The sequence below is a fragment of the Sphaeramia orbicularis genome, chromosome 16, assembly GCF_902148855.1.
Source record: "Sphaeramia orbicularis chromosome 16, fSphaOr1.1, whole genome shotgun sequence".
In the NCBI taxonomy this organism is placed as follows: Eukaryota; Metazoa; Chordata; class Actinopteri; order Kurtiformes; family Apogonidae; genus Sphaeramia; species Sphaeramia orbicularis.
The window spans coordinates 47,458,342-47,481,823 of record NC_043972.1 but is presented as its reverse complement, the minus strand read 5'-3'; the positions used below and the strand labels follow the sequence as shown (position 1 = coordinate 47,481,823).

The 23,482-nt window shown below is 37.8% G+C and overlaps 5 protein-coding genes and 1 long non-coding RNA gene across 11 annotated transcripts in view; 3 read left to right on the top strand and 3 right to left on the bottom strand.

Moving 5' to 3' along the window:
- The window catches only part of LOC115435617 (aldehyde dehydrogenase, mitochondrial-like), a 534,672-nt gene that overhangs the window by 301,401 nt on the left and 209,789 nt on the right, over positions 1-23,482 (bottom strand). The gene's annotated exons all lie outside the window — the stretch shown is intronic.
- The window catches only part of LOC115435619 (zinc finger protein 664-like), a 493,117-nt gene that overhangs the window by 295,405 nt on the left and 174,230 nt on the right, over positions 1-23,482 (top strand). The gene's annotated exons all lie outside the window — the stretch shown is intronic.
- The window catches only part of LOC115435629 (zinc finger protein 239-like), a 72,205-nt gene that overhangs the window by 15,215 nt on the left and 33,508 nt on the right, over positions 1-23,482 (bottom strand). The window lies entirely within an intron of this gene.
- The window catches only part of LOC115435635 (zinc finger protein 239-like), a 37,463-nt gene that overhangs the window by 666 nt on the left and 13,315 nt on the right, over positions 1-23,482 (top strand). For 3 of the 4 annotated variants that reach the window (XM_030158196.1, XM_030158197.1, XM_030158198.1), the window contains exon 2: positions 4,967-8,121. The exons of the other annotated variant lie outside the window; for it this stretch is intronic. In XM_030158196.1, the coding sequence (XP_030014056.1) occupies positions 5,040-5,810 (771 nt within the window). In that variant the 5' untranslated portion in view covers positions 4,967-5,039 and the 3' untranslated portion in view covers positions 5,811-8,121. Of the gene's footprint in view, positions 1-4,966; positions 8,122-23,482 lie in introns of those variants that run through there. 4 annotated transcript variants of the gene reach the window in all.
- Positions 9,482-21,625, top strand: LOC115435657 (uncharacterized). Its single transcript, XR_003937722.1, has 3 exons — positions 9,482-9,491; positions 10,908-10,911; positions 21,512-21,625. It is a non-coding gene; the product is annotated as an uncharacterized LOC115435657 (long non-coding RNA).
- LOC115435620 (zinc finger protein OZF-like) lies at positions 16,876-19,799 on the bottom strand. Its single transcript, XM_030158156.1, has 2 exons — positions 18,566-19,799; positions 16,876-17,953 (listed from the first exon to the last, which is right to left on the bottom strand). Exons 1-2 carry the CDS (start codon positions 19,772-19,774, stop codon positions 17,852-17,854), a joined length of 1,311 nt encoding a protein of 436 aa, XP_030014016.1. The 5' UTR covers positions 19,775-19,799; the 3' UTR covers positions 16,876-17,851.

The following is a 23,482-nucleotide window of genomic DNA, read 5'->3' as shown; positions in this document are numbered from 1 at the left end:
CTTCTTATTGTGACGACTGTGGTCAGACACACCTGGATTAATCAGTGCGTCCAATAATCAATAATGAAAGACAGGAAATAAAGGAGCTGTCTGAAGTTCAGGAAGTAGTGGGGCTGTGCATAGAGCCCGTTTTCAGTAGCATGGCGGAAACCTCACTATTTCCTGAATCAAGTAACGTTTCAGTATCTTAACTCTTTTATTGATCAAGTAGCGTGGTAATGACCACAGACTCTATCTATCTATCTATCTATCTATCTATCTATCTATCTATCTATCTATCTATCTATCTATCTATCTATCTATCTATCTATCTATCTATCTATCTATCTATCTATCTATCTATCTATCTTTACATTTATATTTCTAGATAGATAGATAGATAGATTAGAAAATTTAATTATATAATCCACAACTAGTGATGTTTGGAGATGTGCCGAGGCTTCGAAGCGTGTGTTGACTAATGGAGGGGGCGTTTCCGCGAAGCGCGTGTCGAGACTTGCTTCATTTAGGGGAGGAGCCGCAAATGATGACGTCCGAAGCTCGCTGCCCGGCTGTACCACGTGACTGCTTCAGGAAGTGGTTCAGAGGTGGTTCTATGTGATTCAGGTTTGACACCAATACAAACCCCTCAGGCTCTGTTCAAAATGTGGGTTTTTGATTGAGAGATATGTGACTCAGAGTCTGAACAGAGTTTGGATAGCGTTTATATAGTTTGGAGATAGTTTGAAGAGTTTAGAGAGATCATTTGAAGATTTAGGAGAGTGAGAAGAGAAGGATGAGTAAGAGGATGGAGCCAGTGAAGAAGAGGAGGATTTCCCCTGTGTGGGAACATTTGGATTTGATAACTCATAAGTAATAACTAATAAGGCCAACTAAATCTAACATTATTTCAGGCACATAAGGTTTGCTTATCTGGGGTACTGGGAGAGACAAAAAATTACTGTACCCAAATTTATATAATCTTGTTCTTGTGTATTTGTGCATCTTCTGTACCATGTGAAAGGGTGTTTTCAAAGGCCGGAGAGGTTGTGTCAAGAAAGAAAGAAAGCAATCAATCAATCAACCAATCAATCAATCAATCAATCAATTCAAACCAAAAACTGTTGAGAAACTGATATTTCTGAATAAAAATAAATCAAATCTCCCCTGTCCTGTACATCATTGTCCAAGTTACACAAGCATGTTCAGTGCCCTCTTCCTAATTCCACAAGTACTTTCACTGTCTTTTTTTTTTTTTTTTTGAGTAGTCCAGAAAAACACATGTTTTAGAAACAGTGACATGTCAGACTACTCTATTTAGTTTACCCAAAAATCCATCAGTGGTATTTGCTCACTATTATAAAATGATCCTGACTTAATCAGGAGCAGTTTGTAGGTTTTACTAATCACACAAGCAGCTGAATGTAAATGTATTCAACATGAGGCAAACATAGGGTTACAGTTATTTTTGAACATTTGTTTAAATAAAATTCTTAAATCTGAAGTTGACAATGCATCGTTGTTCATATTTCACCTTAAATAAATTATTCTTGTCCACACATCAAAACCAATCAGATAAACTCAAAAGTACACTGTCCACAATGTCCACGATGTGTGTGACGCAGGATGTAGAGCCCCATCCCTGGGTGAAACGCCTGGTTTTTAGTCAGTCCCCTGTCTGCACAGCCATCCAAAGTATTCTGTTTACTGCCCTCCACTTCCACATGACTTTGAACTCCAGTTGGACCATAGTGAACATTGTTAATTACATCCTGGTCTGCAGATGTCAGTATTTGGTCAGTAATTGTTGGTCTTTGGTCTTTAATTATAGTTACTCTGGCATATTAATAACCCAATGGAATTGACTTTGCATGTATTTGGTAATTTAAACATGTAGTTTCTTATGTTTATCACCATGTTAAGTTGGCACAACTTAAAGTAGCTTCACATGTAGTGAGCTATTTCTGTGGTGTTTGTGTAACTTAGCTGCTACATTTGACTGGGTGGTAGCTTCTGTGTAGTGAAGCTTCATTCATGGCAGAGTAACTCGTAGCTTAGCTCACTACATTTTCCAAGTACCTTGCCCAACACTGATTTGTGTGTGTGTGTGTGTGTGTGTATATATATATATATATATATATATATATATATATATATATATATATATATATATATATATATGTATATATAAAAAATAAAATAAGTAACTAACTAAAATACTCAGAAATCACTACATTCAGATTGTTAGTTAGTTTAGTTAGTTAGTTTAGTTTTATTTCGAGCACATAAAATCATCAGATAATAAAGAACCATACAACATAGTCAAAGAAAAATTTTTGGCACTCGAAAAGGAGTGGGAAGAAGTATAACTTATAGATTCCCATCCCCTTTTTACAAACTAATAATGAAGTTAATTCTGCTTCTTTTGCTTTAACACACTTTTTTTTTTTTTTTTTTTTTTTTTTACAATAGTTCAAAACATCTATACAAACCATTCACCATACACTTATTTAGTCACCTCACACACATCAGATTTGCATAATCAACCATTTTTAATATAAACTATAATATTTATCAATCAATCAATCAATTAAATTTTATTTTTACAGCGCCAAATCATAACAAAAGTTATCTCATGACACTTTACATATATAGAGTTGGTCGAAACCAGACTCTAAGCCAATTTACAGAAACCCAACAGAATCCTCCAGAAACAAACACTTGTGACTGGTGACAGTGGTGAGGATAAACTTCCTTTTAACAGGCAGAAACCTGGAGCAGACCCTGACTCCTGGAGGATGGCCATCTGCCTTGACCAGTTGGGGTTAGAGGTTTATGTGCCCTTTGATTATTTACTACAAATACAATCATTAATAAATGTGATAATGTCTTCTAATCATGATAGTTTTTGTTAATTCATTAATTACGAATAGGCAATACACAATAATATCTTCTTTTATGCATTCTTCTATATTATAACTAGATATTCACTTATTCAGATGATATTCTATATTTTGTTATACTGGATTTATACATCCTTTTAAATACACAAATTGAAGAAGTTTTGCTCCAGATTATTCCACAGATGTACGCCTCTAACAGAGATACACTGGCTTTTCTGTTTGTTCTACACTTAATTTTTTTGAGGATTTCAGTTCCCCTTAAATTATAGTGATTTTGCCTCAGCTCAAACATCTCCTGTAGACTGTAGGGGAGCATATGGTCATGGTCTTTATACATTATGATAAGAGTATTAAGGTCAACAACATCATGTAGTTTTAGAGCATTTAGATTTATAAATAGGGAATTTTTTGGAGCTAAGTGCTGTGCTTGATTGACAATTCAAATGGCCTTTTTTTGAGGTAAGAATATGGAATTAAAGCCGCAAGCGGCATCTAAAGGCCCTCGCCACGGGCACGTCCAGTAGAAGTATGTCCATCGTTCAGCAGGTGGCACTCTAGCACCAAATTTCAGTGTCTTCTGATGAATGGGTGTAGGCCTGGGAGATTGACAACTGATTCAAATTTGAGGCAAATCTTTGTTTGTATGTCCGAACTAAAGAAATTTTTGTATAAGTAAATTTGAAGGGGGCGCTATGCAAGTAAAATTAAATTTCTTCCACTGAATGGGTGTAGGCCTGCGAGATTTACCACTGAGTCAAATTTGAGCCAAATCGGTGTTCGTATGTTTGAATTAATGCAATTTTTGAGAAGGTAAATTTGTAGGGGGCGCTATTTAGCGAAATGTCATTTTCCTTTGATAAATGGGTGTTGGCCTGGGAGATTGACAACTGATTCAAATTTGAGCCAAATTGGTGTTTGTATGTCTAACGTGAAGAAATTTTCATAAATTTAAAATTGTAGGGGGTGCTATGGCACCGAATTTCAAATTTTTCTGATAAATGGGTGTAGGCCTGAGAGATAGACGTCTGAGTCAAATTTGAGCCAAATCGGTGTTCATATGTCTGAACTGAAGCAATTTTAGTAAAAAAATATTTAAAATTTTTGTAGGGGGCGCTGTAGTGCATAGTAGGCTTAGTAGGAGATAGTTAAAATACAACGTCATGGAACTTTCTGATTGGTGAAATACTCTGGTGTAATACTTTATTTTTTTTAATTTTAGGAAAAACATCAGATTGCTAAGCCAAACAGACACTTTTGGTGGATCAGGAGATTTCCATTCTAGAGCTATTTTCCTACAAGGGAGGCAAAGGCATTTTTCCTGTCTGTGGCCTATAAGAGCTCATTAATTAGTATGTCAAAAATGGCCATTTCTGCAGACAGCTTCACCTTAGAATTAAATGCATCATTAAGAGTATTACAAACATATGACCAGAAGGCACTTGGTTTTGGGCCACTCCAAAACTTATGTGGCATGTTAGCTTGAGTTAAATTACAGCACTCGTACCTATCTTCAACATCTGAGTCGATTTTTGATAGTTTTGATTTAGTGTAGTAGATTCTGTGGAGGATTTTAAACTGTATGAAACTGAGACATGCACAAGAGAATGTGTTGTTAACTCTGGACTGAGTGCAGTCCCAAACTACATCAGATATTTCCATGCCCAGTTCATCCTCCTATTTAACTTTAAGCCAGTCTAATGGATTACTCTGAAGAGAAGCAATTATGTTTGAGATCATTGAAATTTGTCCTCTATGTTGCACCGACCCCTTAAGATCTTCTCTAGTCCTGAGTCTGTTGGCAGGGCTGGAAAATCTGGACTGAAAGTCTGATTGAAGTGATGAACTTGAAAATATCCAAATAAATCTGTCTTTTGTAATTAAAAATTTTCTGACAGGTCTGTAAAGCTGGCAAAATTGCCATCTATGTAAAAACTATAATATGGTTTTCTTGAAAATGTCCTGTCAATTACCTAGCTAGTTAATTGTGTCTATCTGCTTAATCTGGTCCTGAAGAGATGTGTTTGTTCTGTTACATTTCATTGCATTTCAGTGACCACCTCTTCTTTTTCTTTGTTATGATGTAGAAAGAAGCCAAAGGTGGATTTTAAGTGAAACCTATAAGTTGTATCTGGCGAAGATCACCTGATTCCAGCAAACATGAATGGAAAACCCACCTGTGACGAGTGTGGGAAGACTTTCATGCACATGATTAGCCTAAAGAGACACCTGCGTGTCCACAGAGGAGAAAAGCCATTTGAGTGTGACCAGTGTGGGAAGACGTTCGCCCAAAAAATTCACCTTAAGATACACCTACGCATCCATAGTGGAGAAAGACCATATAATTGTGACCAGTGCGGGAAGACTTTCACCCAGATTAATAACCTTAAGTCACACCTACGTATCCACAGCGGAGAAAGACCATATCCCTGTGACCAGTGTGATAAGACTTTCAACCGCATGAATAACCTCAAGACACACCTACGCGTCCACAGCAGAGAAAAACCATTTGACTGTGAACAGTGTGGGAAGACTTTTACCCGAATGAGTAGCCTTCAGGCACACCTACGCATTCACAATGGAGAAAAACCATATCACTGTGACCAGTGTGGTAAGACTTTCACCCTCAAGAGTAGCCTTAAGATACACCTATACATCCACAACAGAGAAAGACCATATGGCTGTTACCAGTGCGGGAAGACTTTCACCAGAAAGACGGGGCTTAAAACCCACCAACACATCCACAGAGGAAAAAAACCATATGGCTGTGACCAGTGTGGGAAGGCTTTCACCAACATGATGAACCTTAAGAGACACCTACGCTTCCACAGAGGAGAAAGACCATATGGCTGTTACCAGTGTGGGAAGACTTTCGTCAGAATGAGAGAACTTAAAACCCACCGACACATCCACGAAGGAGAAAGATCATAAGGCACAGACTAATGTGATGAGGCTTACATCACAATACATTACCTCAAAAGACATAGAGCCATCCACTCTTGAGAAAGACCATATGACTATGACCAGTGTGGGAAGACTTTCAGAGCCTTGTCTGCATTATTTTCTCACCATCATGTTCACCACAGGAAGTTGATATACCCATGTGATAAGTACACAGCAATACTCTGGTCATCCAACTCTTTCAACTGTCACCAACAGACCCGCACTGGAGAGAAATTTTGTCACAGATCTTTCATCACAGGTTCACAATGTACCAAACATTCACAAAGTACAAAAACTGAACAACTGTACGTAAAGTAAGGCTGTAGTAACAAGTAGAGAGTCAGTGTCATAACACACCAAAACAGATTAAGTGTTTCAGATGTGAAAAAAAGATCCTTGTCATCCTCTGCTCTCTTCTATCATCAGCACAGATGTGAATCATCAACATCTGGACCAAAAAGTACCTCAGCATCAGATGAGAAGAAGACACACTGTCTGAACCAACACCACCGACTTCTTTTGACAACAACATCAAACTTAAAAACCGCCAGATCTGGCTCCATAGAGTCCAGATGTGAAGACAAACACCAGACTGAAAGCTGTGTTTTGTTGTCCTCGAAGTAAAGAAGTGTGCTCTAATGCACCACCTTCACAAAACAGTGATGTTACAGAACCTCAACCTGACACAATATGTAAAGTTAAACTAGTGGAGGTCAACAAGGACGTGGTTTCAATGGGGATACTACTTCTGATTGACTTTGTGGATGTTTAATCAGTCATTTCTTGTGATTCTGTTGCTGGTTGGGGTTCACACCTGTTCATTGTTCACAAATAAAACCAGCTACTCCTGGAACTATTAAATGCAATTGTTCTATGCAGTTTAAGTTCATCCCCCAAAAATCTTCTACTCATTTTTTTTCTCCACCAACTGTGCATGTGTGAATTAACTGTCACACAGCCTGAAGAACACCATTTGTTGAAGGTGTCAGAGTCCTGAATTCATGTGGTTTTACATCAGTCATAAACAACATGATGAACATAATATGGATGAGACAGAATGACTGATGAGCTGGTAGTGGTTTAGTCTCAAACTGAGGCCAACAACATGAAGGAGATCACATTCCAGTTGAGGAGGAAGTTCACTATCACCAGAGGAGACATGACAGACTGAGTGTCAGACAACGTCATGAGTCAGTGCTTCATGTAGTGGTCCAGTCTGGTACTGGTCCAGTCCAGTGTTTTCCTTCACATCAAACTGGTTTCAACATTTTTACCCTGGTCTGACCCAGACCTGCAGAATTTTCTTGATTTGATTGAAAATGTGTTGAACTGCAGATGAATGTGTAGTAAAAAAGAATACTTGATGTATCAGAAAGTTCAGGACATCAATGGAACTGATACAAACATTTTGTCATGTTTTGTTCTATATTCTACTTTATCGCCTTGTTTTATTCTAGTTCTAAAGTGGACCTCAAACATGAGACAAAAGTATTTTCCATAATCCCCCTTTAAGGGAATCTGCAGATTATTTGTTCAGTTACCTCTTAATGTAACTTTTTCCAGTTATCAGTTCAGGTTATGTTATTGTCACATCTGTATCAGTGGAATATGACTCTGTCTTGATTTGATGTGTTGTCATATGCATCACTGGGTGTTTCTTAAGTGTTATTAAAACAGACTCACTTACGTTTAGATTTTCTTGCTTTGTTTGACAGTTTTCCAGCAGGTTATGGTGATGAAGGAGTGTGAAATGTGTGTGGCACAGATTCAGATGTTGAGTTGAATGTTGAAATATGTCCTACACACAGCACTGGGAGTATGACTCTGTTTATGTGAAGGTTAGAGTTCTTCCCATCCTTCTGCTGTTGGATCAGACTGTCAACAACATGGCTTCCATATATATACTTTGACTGAACTCATATACAACTACTAACAATTACAAACTATCACACATTCTCCCACATGGTGAAAAAACAGCTACTCTCAAACCAAACCTGTAGCCATAATGTAATGTAATTATGCTTGGAGTGTGTCTGACGGGCTTCAGTGGAACCAATAAGAGTGAATGTTTGGATGTGAATGAATATTTTATATAGATGGAGTTACAGAAATACATTTTTTACTGATTTTATATGTCTTAGTTTTTATTAACATCTGTTTATTTTTTTAAGGATAACATCAGCCTGCCCAGGGACTGCAGATGGAAATTAACACTAGTGCTACAATCTGGCACACTACGTCTCTCCTTTTTAAGGTTAATGTATATTGTGCATTGTCCCTGTCTAAATGAATAAATAAATACTGTGTGAAATCTGAATATGATTATCTTTAATGTCAAAAAGATTGGACAATACCAGGATTGATCAGGATCATCAGGCTTGTGACAGAATGGTTCATGGAGAATGAGACATCATTTTCACACATGGATTAACCTCCATAAAGTCTACACACTAATTTGGGATGTGATGAAGACTTGATGCAGCAGTCCAATTCTCCATCATCAATAATCAAAAATTAATTTAACTATGGATGGAAAAATATTATGAGCCTTATTGTGACACTACATAAGCATTATGTGGCAAAAAAGCTGTCAGTGAATGTCTCCTGTTATCAAAACCAAAGGAGGTAGTGTCAAATATTGCGTGTGGCACTTTTTTTTTTTTTGACTGGGCAGTGTATATAAAACTCCGAATGTACATATACACCAAATATGCGTATGAAAACGCTCTATTAAGATACAATATAAACAGTAATTTGAAAAATAAGTGCTAGACAATACAGGGTGGGGAAGCAAAATTTACAATATTTTGAGGCAGGGATTGAAAGACAGTGTATGACCAATTAGTTTATTGAAAGTCATGAGAATTTATTTGCCACAAGAAAATTTACATAATAGAAAATGTTTTTATTCTATGTGTCCTCCTTCTTTCTCAATAACTGCCTTCACACGCTTCCTGAAACTTGTGCAAGTGTTCCTCAAATATCCGGGTGACAACTTCTCCCATTCTTCTTTAATAGTATCTTCCAGACTTTCTCTTAATAGTTTTGCTCATAGTCATTCTCTTCTTTCCATTATAAACAGTCTTTATGGACACTCCAACTATTTTTGAAATCTCCTTTGATGTGACGAGTGCATTCAGCAAATCACACACTCTTTGACGTTTGCTTTCTTGATTACTCATATGGGCAAAAGTTTCTGAAAAGGTATGGATAATAGTGTTAGGTATGATTATGACATCAATATATGTTTGGTTTCAAAACAATTGACGTAGTGCCTGCTGAGAAAAAACAACTAAATGTTCATTGTAAATTTTGCTTCCCCACCCTGTATATAATAAATATGATAATTGAGGAAATATACACTACCAGTCAAAAGTTTGGACTCACCTTCTCATTTAAATGGCATGAGATGGACCACAGAGGGCCAACAAGAGCTCAGCATCACTGGGAACTCCTTCCAGACTTTTGGAAAACAGGTGACTACCTCATGAAGCTCATTGAGAGAATGCCAAGAATGTACAAAGCAGTAATAAAAGCAAAATGTGGCTATTTTGAAGAACCTAAAATATAAAACATGTTTTGAATTATGTCACACTTTTTTTAATTCCATAATTCCATATGTGTTCATTCATAGTTTTGATGCCTTCAGTGAGAACCACAATGTAAATAGTCATTAAAATAAAGAAAAACCAGGTGAGTCCAAACTTTTGACTGGTAGTGTACGTAAACTAGAAAAGCACTCACAGAGCGCAGACCTCCGCCAAGGCAGATCAGTGCCCCCCCAATCACCACCAAAATTTGTTCATTTGTTCCTTTTGCCAGCATCAACATTTCCTAAATTTTCATCCAAATTCATCCATAACTTTTTGAGTTATCTTGCACACGGACAGACAGACAGACAGACAAACCAACGCTGGCAAAAACATAACCTCCTTGGCAGAGGTAATAAGTGTGAAAATACTGTATTATTAAAAATGATGTGGTCACTAGTATGTGACCTGTGGGGAACCACAGGTTCTAGATGTGTTAGTTTTTAAGCTGGGGAGAGCTGACTTGGGAAAAGATGTGAGTCTATATTTTATAAGAAGTGACATAAAAATTGTTTGGTAAGTCATTCTTTAAAATGTAAACGACAATTAATATAGAGTATTAATATCCAGAGTGAAACTGTGAGGTACACATGAAGCGCACAGACTGGGGTGGGGGGGTGATGTAAGACCAGAGTGGTGAGAGTTCTACGTAAGTACTGGGGCGTACCATACCTACCTCTCTCAGGGTTTCCTCCAGGATTTTTGAAACCCCCACACAGTTTGCAGCCAGGCTTGGGTCCCAGCTGGATTCCGTGTGTGGTCAGGCTGAAATACCTCTGTTGTGACTAATTGATTTATTCACAGACGCTCTGAGCCCTTCCAGGATTGTGATATAGATAACGAGGCAAAGATGGTTAAATGGATTAATTAATCAATCACATTTTTTTATGTAGTGCCAAATCATAACAAAAGTTATCTCATGACACTTTACATATAGAGTTGGTCAAAACCAGACTCTCAAGCCAATACAGAAACCCAACAGAATCCTCCAGGAGCAAACACTTGTGACTGGTAAAAAACTTCCTCCTAACAGCAGAAACCCTGAGCAGACCCTGACTCCTGGAGGATGGACGTTTGCCTTGACCAGTTTGGGTTAACGAGAGAGGGTAAAGGAAGAGAAAAAGAGTGAGAGAGAGAGACTGGGGGAGAAGGGGGGAAGTAGGGAGAGACACATGGATGCAGCTGATGCACAGATAACTGAACTAGAACTGTCAGAAGTAGATAAGCTGGTGTTAGTATAAGCACTAAAAACCAGAACAAAGGTCCATGACTGTTAATACTACTACTACATAACATGTATTAACAGTGGATATACTACTACTACGACAGTTAGTACAAATAATAGAAACCTCTACCATCTATGGAACTATAGGATAAACACTATCACAACTATATGGATAAGCGAGTGATGACGATGAAGGCTGGGGAGAAGCAGGTCCAGAGTTGATTCGTGGGAAAACCTGTGAGCGATAAAGCACAGACTCCGGGGAAGAAGTCAGGTCAGTAACATGTATTTGCTGGGGTGTAAATAGAAGAGAAAGATTAGGAAAGAGAAGGTCAGAGAAGAGGAGCAGAGAAGAGCTCAGTGTATCCAGATGAGTCTCCATCAGTCTAAGCCTGTAACAGCAGAACTAAGAGCAGCCTGAGCTGCCCTAACTATAGGGTTCATGAAAAAGGAAAGTTTTTAACCTACCCTTAAACATAGAGAGGGTGTCTGCCTCCCGGACCGAGGCAGGGAGGTGGTTCCACAATCGTGGAGCTTGATAGCTGAAGTCTCTAGCTCCTTTCCTACTTTTGGAGATTCTAGGGACCACCAGTAAGCCTGCATGTTGAGGGTGTAGTGCTCTAGATGGACTGTATGGAACTAAAAGCTTTTTCAGATAAGTATGTGGCTGGCCATGAAGGGCTTTGTAAGTGCGGAGGAGTATTTTAAAGTCTATCCTAGCTTTTACTGGGAGCCACTGCAGAGAAGCCAACACAGGAGAAATATGGTCTCTGATACTGGATCTGGTCAGTACATGAGCAGCAGCATTCTGGATTAGTTGAAGGGTCTTTAAAGACGTTTTGGGACAGGCTGAGAGAAGTGAGTTACAATAATCTAAACCAGGGGTCACCAGCCTTTTCTCTTCTGTGAGCTACTTTTACATAATGAAGTTGCCGGAGGGCTACTCTAATTTAGCAACTTTTTTTTTACATACCTAATTTTCACACATACGCGTATTTTGTATAATATGTTTGTAACATTGTGTTCTTTTATTATTTTATTGATTTAAGTGTTAATATGAAACTATTATTTTACTTTTATAAAGAAAATCAAAAGTAGAAAAAAACAAATACAAGCATTTGCTGCTGTATTCCTAAATTTTTCATACTATGTCAAATATTATGACAAGGAACAATCCTGCATATTTTTATAGAATTATTAAAAACAAATACACACCTGTATGTGCATTTTTAATACTTAAAAACTGTGAAAGGATTTGACCTTTTCTAAATTCACATATGCTGTCAAAACATATCAATTAAAACCAGAACTTTGTGCACATAAATCCACCATCGCCCCGTCACTTCTACAGTCATCACACTGGAGTAAAACGCAGAGGCACCTGTTCAGGTCCGACTCCAGCTGTCTGAGCGCATGCGCACATATGTTTGCGCTTGTCCAGGATGTGAACCACTTTACTGATGCCTCTGTTGAAGCGCTGGTCTTGGTCAGTTTAGTGAACATGGACTGTTGTTTATGGACTTTAGTTTTCAGCTCTTTTACCTTCTCTTCACGGAGGCTGATTCTCACTGGAGAATCTCCAGGAAAGTTGCTGTGAACTTTGGTGAAATTCCACTCCAAGTTGCATCTTTTACCGACTGCCAGGCTCACACACGTGTCTTTCACATTTGTTAAACAGTAGTCTGTGTCTCATTGTTGGTGAAAATAACTCCTTGACTCTACTCGGCCCACATCATTGCGGGGCTAAACCCACTACCTGCCTGGCATCTGGCTCATCCTGCTCCTCCTGGGCCCCGCCCCTCTCCAATGACAGACAGTAAACCAGCGCTGAAGGTTGATTGACAGCTAGCTGACCGTTTCATCTCGGGAGGGGGGCAGGACACTTGTAATTTTGATTGGGTGGAAATTGAGACCTGTTCAACCAAATGACAAATCAACTTTGTGTTCTTATATTATTGACCCTTGGCAGCTGGTAGGTCGTGAGCAACGTGTTGGAGACATTCTGGACTAGTTCTATTTTTAGAACAGGCCTGCGAGCGACTCACATGGTCCTTGCGGGCAACCTGGCATCCGCGGGCACCAGGTTGGTGACCCCTGATCTAAACCATGCAGATAGTTTAAGTGTATTCTGTGAAATTTGTCCACTGTATTTTTCATCCAGCTAAAGACACCTGGACGAATCTGTATGAAATCAGATTTATCATCAGTTTCAGCTTCACTCTTCAACTGTTGGTTCCGTTAAACTGATCCTGATCGTCTTTTTGCAGGAGTCTGGGTTGTACGGGGGTGCAGATGCTGACAGAAAAGCCTCCCTGGGCTGAATTTGAGGTCATGGTGGCGATATTTAAGATCCCCACCCAGCCCACCAACCCACTGTTGCCCTCACACACGAACAGGCGCAAGACTTCATCAGCCGCATCTTCATGGAGCCCAAACACAGGCTGAGCACTGAGGAGCTGCTCAGGTATCCCTTCTCCCACATCCTCTGCTGAAATCTGCCCGGACCAAGAACTTTAACCCAGATGGAACCGGTCCAGGGTTCAGTGTTAAATCCACAGAGGTACTGAACTGAAAAAACACTAACACATGCTCTTACAGGAGTCACCAGCAGGGGGAGACAAAACACAGATGAGGAGGTTTGACACATTCAAACACGCACTCCTGATGTTATCCTTCAGAATCAGCATCTTTCAAGTCAAATCCACTCAGTTGTGTCTTCATTTTGAGGAGCACCACGGAGCTCTGAAAAGTTTTAAACAACATTTTCAAGCTTCAGAATAAGAAGAAAAACTCATCTCTGCCCAGTGAACGTTGACAAATACTGACTTTCTACAGTGTTAATGAGACAGAGTTGTTCTATTTTCACTTCTGGTGATTCTTTTTATTACTGTCTCTTATAAATCAATGAAAGCTCCACCCTTAGACAACTCTTCATATCTATAAACTTTCAAATAGTAGCTACACTGGAGTTGAATGAACAAGTTCAGTGTTTTTCAGGTGCACATATCAAAAATGTGAAAATAATGATAAAATATGTTACTTCTGTTAGTTTTATACAGGTAAAGATGATTATCGTGGCATCAAATAGAATAGAATAGAATAGAATAGAATAGAATAGAATAGAATAGCCTTTATTGTCATGGTGTTTTCCAGTCAGTGCAACAATATCAATAAAAAGACAATACGTCAGAAAATAAAATTACAAAAGAAAACAAGTAAAATAAGAAAATCAAATATGAAATTTAAATAATGTTAAGTGGAAAATCTACTAAATGTGAAAGGCACCGTAGTGATATTGACCCACATATATTATGGGTCAATTATAGGATTATTATATTATAGGATGGACAGGCAGAATTATTCCAGGATAATTGAACTGTCTGTATAGGCCCTGAAATCATGAACATAATGTGAGACAAATTACATTTCATTGGTTAGTTTTGTTTAAATTGTTATATGGATGTTTATAAATGATATGGAAAAAAATATTGGGACACATCATGTCTCCAGGTGTAAGATGTCCTGTTCATGCTGATTTGATATAAACATAAATATTTCCTTAAAGTTTAATGGGATATTTTTCTTCCTAAGTGAAATGTGAAGAAAGTAGATGGTTAGTTGTGGTTGAAATTTATTATTTACAGGTAGAGCATGAAAAATATTTTAGAAATTTAGAGGTAGAACATTTAAAATCATACTCATGGATAAAAAAAACAATCAATGTTGAGAGAAATTAAGTAAAAACCATCTCTGATTTTGGAAGCAAAGATACTACTGTACTGTACGTTTGGTACAAGAGCATGTGTTTGGTTTTTTCAGTTCAATACCACTGTGGATTTCACACTGACCCCTGGACTGGTTCCATGTGAGTTACAGTTCATGGTCTGGGCAGATTTCAGCACAGGATCTGGGAGAAGGGATGCCTGAGCAGCTCCTCAGCACTCGACTTGTGTTGGACAAATTTCACAGTATACACTTAAACCATCTCCATGGTTTACATTTAACCATCTTTGCCTCATTATAACCACATAATTTCTAATAACACAACTATATTTTCACACTTATCCTATATTATAAAAGGGAAGTGGACTCTGTGTGTCTTGAGCATCACACAAAATCCAGAATGAGCTGACTGCTTTAGTTTGGCACACATATTTTTGGTCAAGGAAGAGACTAGTGAAAACAGCAAGTTGATAGGACCAATATTTTGGGAGATATTACTCATTTTGCAATACAACAGCCTCCCAGTGGCCAATCGTATTGCTCTGCCCAGAATCATAGAATCATCATTGGTTACCCAGCAACAGATTAACAATAAGGCCATGTTGCCATGGTGTCATATTTCATATGCAGAAACAGACATGCCAGCTGAGAGGTTATTCAACTGAAAATGCCAGTGGAATTTATCAAGAAAGTAAAGAAAGTAAAGGAATGAACTGGATCAGAGGTTCTAGAATCTGTGGTTCCCCACGGGTCAACACGCAATTAGATGTATATTTACTTGATCATATTGATAATATATTGTCTAACACATATTGTACAAATTGCTGTTTTAATTGTGTCTTAATAGAGTGTTTTAATATGTACTAGCATGTTGATCCGTGGGAATCTGTGAGTTCTAGAAGCATTGGAGTTGATAAAATGGGGAGCTGACTGTTGTGTAAAGACATATTTACACTAGCATTTTCAGTTGAATAACCTCTCAGCTTGCATGTCTGTTTCTGTACATGAAATTTGACACCATGGCAACATGGCCCTTTTGTTTATCCGTTGCTAAGTAACCCACTTCAATGATGATTCTATGACACTGTATTCCAAATTTCTAATATCTTCCAAAATATTGGTCCAATTAACTTGCCGTTTTCATCAAAATACATAAGTCAGTGGTTCCTAATCTTTTTTCGCTCATGACCCCATTTTAACATCACAAATTTCTGGTGACCCCAGACATTCAAAACGGAGACTTTTTTTTTTTTTTTTGCTAAAATTAATTTGTTTTTAATCATGTAATAGTTTGCTATACTATGTTGCAAATAAGCGTTAATTTTAGACGATATTTAGTCTATATAATGTATATTATTATGGACGGAGGCAGAAAAGCCAGGTGTAGATTATTGCACAAAGTGAGAATTTTATTTTCCTTGATCAGGATATGTACAGTCAGTCCAGCTTGGATTTACAAGGCTGACAATTAATACTGAACAAACAATAACTCAAACTATGAATTATGAAAGAGCTGCGGCATCTGAAACCGACCACAATGAACATTTGACAGATAAACAGAACCACAGAGTTTCGGTTTCAGCTTCACAGTTTGTCACGTCTTTTATGAATTGGGATTGTCTCTCTCAACTCACCATATATTTTTTTAGTAATTTTTTTTTTTTCAAAAACTAGAAATTTCAGGCGACACCATTTGAATTCCAGGGAACCCCAAGTGGAGTCCCAACCCCAAGGTTGAAAAACACTGACATAAGTACTCCAAAAGGCCAAGGCCAGCTCTGTCCAGATTTTCAGTTATAAAGCAAACACGCATGCACTCATGCCACTTAGTTTTTATAATATCTTTTATAATATAGATATTTGGTATATATATTTAGCGCTATACATGCTTGTATATTCAGAGCTTTATATACATGGCCCAGCCCGAAAAAGAGTTGCACATGCAATATTTGACTGCACCACCTTTGGTTTTGATTACAGGAGACATTCACTGTGACATCTTTTTTTGCCACATAATGCTTACGTAGTGTCACAATTAGGTTCATAATATTTTTTTCCATCCATAGTTGCATTAATTTTTGATTGTTGATGGAGAATCAGATCATTGCATCAAGTCTTCATCACATCCCAAATTAGAGTCTGGACTTTATGGAGGCTAATCTATGTGTGAAAATGATGTCTCATTCTCCCTGAACCATTCTGTCACAAGCCTGATGATCCTGATCAATCCTGGCACTGTCCAATCTTTCTGACATTAAAGATAAGCATGTGCAGATTTCACACAGTATGAGTTCAGTCAAAGTAAATGGAAGCCATGTTGTTGACAGTCTATGATCCAACAGCAGAAGGATGAGGAGAACTCTAACCTTCACATAAACATAGAGTCATCCTCCCAGTGCTGTGTGTAGGACACATTTTAACATTCAACTCAAGATTTGAATCTGTGCTACGCACAACATTTCACACTCCTTCATCACCATAACCTGTTGGAAAACAGTCAAATAATGAAAGAAACTAAACATAAGTGAGTCTATGTTTTAATAACACTTAAAAAACACCCAGTGATGCACATGAAAACACATCAAATCAAGACAGTCATATTTCACTGATACAGACGTGACAATAACATAACCTGAACTGATAACTGGAAAAGTGAAATTAAGAAGTAACTGAACAAATAATCTGCAGATGTCATTAAAGGGTCATTATGGTAAATACTTTTGTCTCATGTTTCAGGCCCACTTTAGAGTTAGAATAAAACAACGTGATAAAGTAGAACATAGAACAAAACATGACAAAATGTTTGTATCAGTTCCATTGATGTCCTGAACTTTCTGATATATCAAGTATTCTTCTTTACTACACATTCATCTGCAGTTCAACACATTTTCAATCAAATCAAGAAAATTCTGCCAGTCAGGGTTAGACTAGTGAGAAAGTGTTGAAGCCAGTTTGATGTTCAGGAAAACACTGGGCTGGACCAGCACCAGATTTGACCACTAGATGGAGCAAAGACTTGTTGCATCAGTCATTCTGTCTCATCCATATTATGTTCATCATGTTTATGACTGATGCAAAACCACATGAATTCAGGATTCTGACAACTTCAACAAATGGTGTTCTTCCAGTTGCGCAACAGTTAATGGTAAAAAAAAAAAAAAAAAAAGTAGAACATCCTGAGGGATGAACTTAAACTGCATTGAACAATTGTGGAAAAAATTTTACAGGAGTAGCTGGTTTGTGAACAATGAACAGGTGTGAACCTCAACCAGCAACAGAATCACAACAAGTGACTGATTAAATGTCCACAAAGTCCATTAGAAGCAGTATCCCCACTGAAACCATGTCCTTGTTGACCTCCACTAGTTTAACTTTACACATTGTGGTAGGCTGAGGTTCTGTAACATCACTGCTTTGTGAAGGTGGTGCATTAGAGCACACTTCTTTACTCTGAGGACAACAAAACACAGCTTTCAGTCTGGTGTTTGTCTTCACATCTGGACTCCATGGAGCCAGATCTGGGGGCTTTTAAGTTTGATGCTCTTGTCAAAAGAAGTTGGCGGTGCTGGTTCAGACACTGTGTTTCTTCTCATCTGATGCTGAGTAGGGGTGTTTATTGGCAAGAATCTGATGATACGATACAGATCACTATACTAGGATCATGATATAATATATCAAGATATATCATGATACTGTTAAAAAGGCACTTTTTTGTTTGTTCCTTTTTTTTAAAAATGATTATTTGGTTGAAGAATTGAATTACACCAGAAATATGCACAAATACTAAACACATTTTTATTTGATCAGAACCGGATCTAATGCTATATCACAAAATTTTCCTGTGTTAAAACTTAAATCATTTTTTACAGACATTACAGTTTAAGATGCTGTTCAAATGTTCATATTCTATTAGTTCATAACTAACATCATAACACTATTTTTGTGCAATCCCAACAAAGGAACTAACATCTGCCTCTCAGACAGTAAAAAGTACTTTTGAGATGCTTCAAATAACCATTATTTAATAAAGCAGTGTTAAATAATAATAAATAAAATACAAAGAAAAACAAAAAACAAAAATGAACCTCTGCCATATCTGCATTTGAATAAATACCTAAAAATATCAATATAGTACTTTTTAATATCAATACAGTATTGTGAAATGAAATATCGCGAAATATTGCAGAACCAATATTTTCTTACACCCCTAATGCTGAGGTACTTTTTGGTCCAGATGTTGATGATTCACATCTGTGCTGATGATAGGAGAGAGCAGAGGATGACAAGAATCTTTTTTTACATCTGAGACACTCAAACTGTTTTGATGTGTTATGACACTGATTGTTTCCACTAGTTTCTACAGCCTTACTTTTCGAACAATTGTTCAGTTTTGGTCCATTGTGGAAATGTTTGACAATTTCATGTTTGGTACATTGTGAACCTGTGATAAAAGATCTGTCACAAAATCTGCATTGGTAGGGTTTCTCTCCAGTATGGGTCCGTTGATGATACTTGTGCGAGTTGGATGACCAGAGTATCTTTGTGCACTTATCACATGGGTACATCAGTTTCTTGTGGTGAACATGATGGTGAGAATATAATGCTGACAAAGCTTTGAAAGTCTTTCCACATTGGTCACAGCCATATGGTCTTTCTCCACTGTGAATGCGTAAGTGTCTCTTAAGGGTAGACGGTTGGGTGAAAGTCTTCCCACACTGGTCACAGAAATATGGTCTCTCTCCTCTGTGGATGAGTTGGTGTGTCTGAAGGGTAGACATTCGCGTGAAAGTCTTCCCACACTGGTTACAATCATATGGTCTTTCTCCTCTGTGGCTGCGTAAGTGTCTCTTAAGGACAGACTGTTGGGTGAAGGTCTTTCCACACTGGTCACAGCCATATGGTCTTTCTCCACTGTGGCTGCGTAGGTGTGTCTCAAGATAATACATGCGGGTGAAAGTTTTCCCACACTGGTCACAGTCATATGGTTTTTCTCCAGTATGGATACGTTGGTGTATTTTAAGTTCACCCTTTCTCATGAATGCCTTTCCACACTGGTCACAGTCATATGGTTTTTCTCCAGTGTGGATGCGTTGGTGGAGTTTAAGCTCATCCTTTCTGATGAAAGCCTTCCCACAACTGTCACAGTCATATGGTTTTTCTCCTTTGTGGATGCGTAGGTGTGTCTTAAGGTTATGCATCCTGGTGAAAGTCTTCCCACAGTGGTCACACTCATATGGTCTTTCTCCTCTGTGGATAAGTAGGTGTGTCTTCAGGTTATGCATTCTGGTAAAAGTCTTCCCACACTGGTCACATTCATATGGTCTTTCTCCACTGTGGATGCGTAGGTGTCTTTTAAGGTCATTCATTCTGGTGAAAGTCTTCCCACACTGGTCACAGGTGGGTCTTCCATCCATGTTTGCTGGAGTCAGGTGATCTTCGCCAGATACAATTGTGAGGTTTCACTTAAAATCCACCTTTGGCTTCTTTCTACATCAAAACACAAAAAAGATGAAGAGGTGGTCACTGAAATGCAATGGAATATAACAGAACAAACACATCTCTTCAGGACCAGATTAAAGCTGTGGGAGACTTTCGTCACCAGTTTTTCATCAAATCTGTAAAACCCCAGTCATAGCATAAGTATCATGAATCTGTAAGTCTCTCCGTGATTACTCACCTGAATCTCGTCCCTCATGGTGAACAATTTCAAAGTGTACTCCACAATGAACAAACCATTTGTTTACAAACAGAGCCGGTAGGTAACTCGGGCATCTTCGGAATTTTGTTGCGATGTGCATTGTGGGAAGCGGAGCTCCAGCCATTTCTGCGCCATGTTTGTTGCAGCCATGTGATATCATATGGTTGCGCTGCCGCTGCGCGAACCTCCGCTTCCCACAATGCACATCGCGACAAAATTCCGAAGATACCCGATTTACCTACATATTGTCAATATGTTCAGGATGGGACTCATCATACATGTGAAGCCATGATGATGTAAATATGTAAATATTTCATTTTTAGTTCAAACCCTTTATTTATATAAAAACCAAATTTCTTATTTTTCACTTTATATTTTCATTTTCACTCATTTGTGGTTTTTCTACCTGTCTTTTTCTCTACAATTGCTTGTTGTATGTTGCTGCTGTTGATTGTGAAATTTTCCCATGGTGGGATAAATAAAGTCTTATCTTTATCTCATCTTATCTTAAGTTTGGTGGTGATTGGACAAAAATTGTTGAGTTGCAATAGTTTAGTTTTTGTCTCTGCCACGCCCTGAACAACAGTGACCCTGAAGGGCAAACCACAACGACAAATCGCAAAGCACTTAGAAAAAGAAAATCATGCAAACAAGTAAAAGGTCCTACCCGAAAAGGTAGGTAACTGCTGTGACCAGGATCTGGATGCTGACTGGATTGTGTTTCTGACAGGTGGAAAAACCAGAAGTTTATATTTAAATACAGCTACCACCGAAGAAATTACCAGGGATTATTTTGATGCAGGGCATACTTATGCCGTAGGACCTTTTTCTTGTTTGAGTGATTTAGTTTTTCTTGTATGTGTTTTTTTTTTTTCTTGTGTGCTTTGCCATTTGTCATTGCGATTTGCCCTTCAGAGCCACCGTACTGAACACATTGAGTGATGACTTTTTTTTTTAACTCTTTTTGTTGGACATTTTTTCATTTTAAGAGTATACAATACAATAATACAGCAAAATAACTTGTTTTGTTGGTCTGGCCCCTGCTGGTGGGAAAGGATGCTGCCGCTGTTTGCCACTTCTCCTAACCAAAACCAAAACTTTTTGACTACCAAGCAACCGCTTTATGGTTTATCTTTTAGCTACCTCTTGACTCTCCAGCAAGATTCTTTAACCGTGCAGCTAGGCTACCCAGCTGCCTCTACCTGTTTCATGTGGGAATGCTGTGTACCTGCTAACTTCACCATCAACCACCATTAGTGTAAACCTGGTGGATTTACCCATCAGTGCCCTTGGTTTGAAAGTCTGCAGAAAAAATTGCTGGAATTCGAACCCCAGTCTTCTGTGTTGCCGTCTGAACCTGCAACCTGTTGAGCTAAATCTCCGTTGGCCAAAGGCTGACTTATCTGATTGTCTTGGTGCTTTTCGGGCTGTGATGTTTATATTTAAGCTTTAGGGTTCATTAAGATTAAAGTGTATATTGTGTTGTGAAATATGACCGTAGTGCACACTATGTTCTATGAACAAAGCAAGCAGTCCTATGGAGCAGGAATATAGCAATTCAGAGAAGAATATCATATGTGTATGTATGTATGTATACCCCCCCTTTCATTTTTTCTGCATCTGCCACTACCTAGCAATAGAGCACCTCTATGTGGGGAAGAAAAATGCAATTTTATATTATTTTGATTTCAACTTATTGCTCCTGTACAAAGGTAAATACATTTTCATCTTTATCATATTTTTTACCTATAAATCCTTATCTGATTTAAGTTTAATATATTATTAGTGTGAAGTGTTTTCTGTTAACTTACCAACACATACCTGAACTTATAAAAAAAAAACTAAAAAGGCATTTTAAGAGCTAGCTGCTGTTGAATTTATTCAAATTCTTCCTCCATGGAAAAAGTGGGCCGGTTTGGGCATGAAACTCCTGGGCGTGTGTGTGTGTGTGCGTGTGTGTGTGTGTGTGTGTGTGTGCGTGTGTGTGTGTGTGCGTGTGTGTGCGTGTGTGTGTGCACACACGCACTGACGTACGTACATACGTCAGCAAGACTGACAAATGTAGACGTTTTTGACTGGCCAATTTGGTACCTACAGTTGAGGAATAGTCCCGTCTCCACATTAAATATCTTGGCAAGTTGATAGAACCAATATTTTTGGAGATAGTCATTTTGGAATATAATTGCCTTACAATCACAGAAGCACAACGCATGACAGTGAATTAAGTTAAAAACAGGAAAGCCACATTTACTATCTATAGTCCTAACATATCGCTATCAGAGATAGTTCTGGAGAGGGCTAGAGCTATTACACACACACACACAACACACACACACACACATATACATATATATATATATATATATATATATATATATATATATATATATATATACATACATATATATACATACATATATATATGTATACACACACAGACACACACACACACACATACACATACACACACTGTATAATAGAGGAATAGAACCCAGGAGTTGGACGTTGAAAATATGTAAAGTTTCACACCAGCATTAGTTATGTTAGTTATGGACCACACCCCCCACCTGGCTCCAAATCGCACCCTGCACACACAGACACAAGTACACATAGTGACCTAAACAGTTTAGCTGTCCTAAAATAAATAATTTGGTTAATTTTGTTGTCAGTATTGCTCTTCAGTTTGTTAAAAGAGAATACGAGTTTGTCCTCTTCTTAATGTTGCACTTCATGTGAAATTTTGTTGTTATTTTTATGCAGAATATGAACTGACAGAACTGTGTTTAGATTTTTGCTGTTCGTTCAAAACTACCTTTCAGGGAAAAGTGCAATACTAATGTTTAAAATACATTTAGTAATATTTTGTTTATTTTATTTTCTATTTGATTTATAGCAGCAGAATTATATTACTCTTGTTTTTCTATACTCTACTGTCTCCAAAAATTGAGGGAAAAATGTTAAAAAAAATTCATAAATGCATTAAAGAAATTTTGAGGGGTTTTCTTTCTTCCCGTGCTGAACGGGAAAAAAACCCCCAAAAAAACCAGAAACAAACTGTGGCTTTGAAAACTGAAAACGTACCAAACTTTTGAGTACCGTTGCAGGCCTAACACATATATACAGTGCATATATATATATATATATATATATATATATATATATATATATATATATATATACACACACATACAGAGAGAGAGAAAAACTGAATGTATTGCACTCTCCTTTTAAACACTTTTTTATTCAAATTTATGTGACTGTTTGTTTTATGTGTATGTGTATGTATGTTTTATGCTGCTGACAACACTGTGAATTTCCCCATTGTGGGATCAATAATAGAATATCTTATCTTATCTTATCTTATTGAATTTTGATTAGACCTCTGACTTTTATTTTAGTTACTTATTTTATTTTTTGATACATA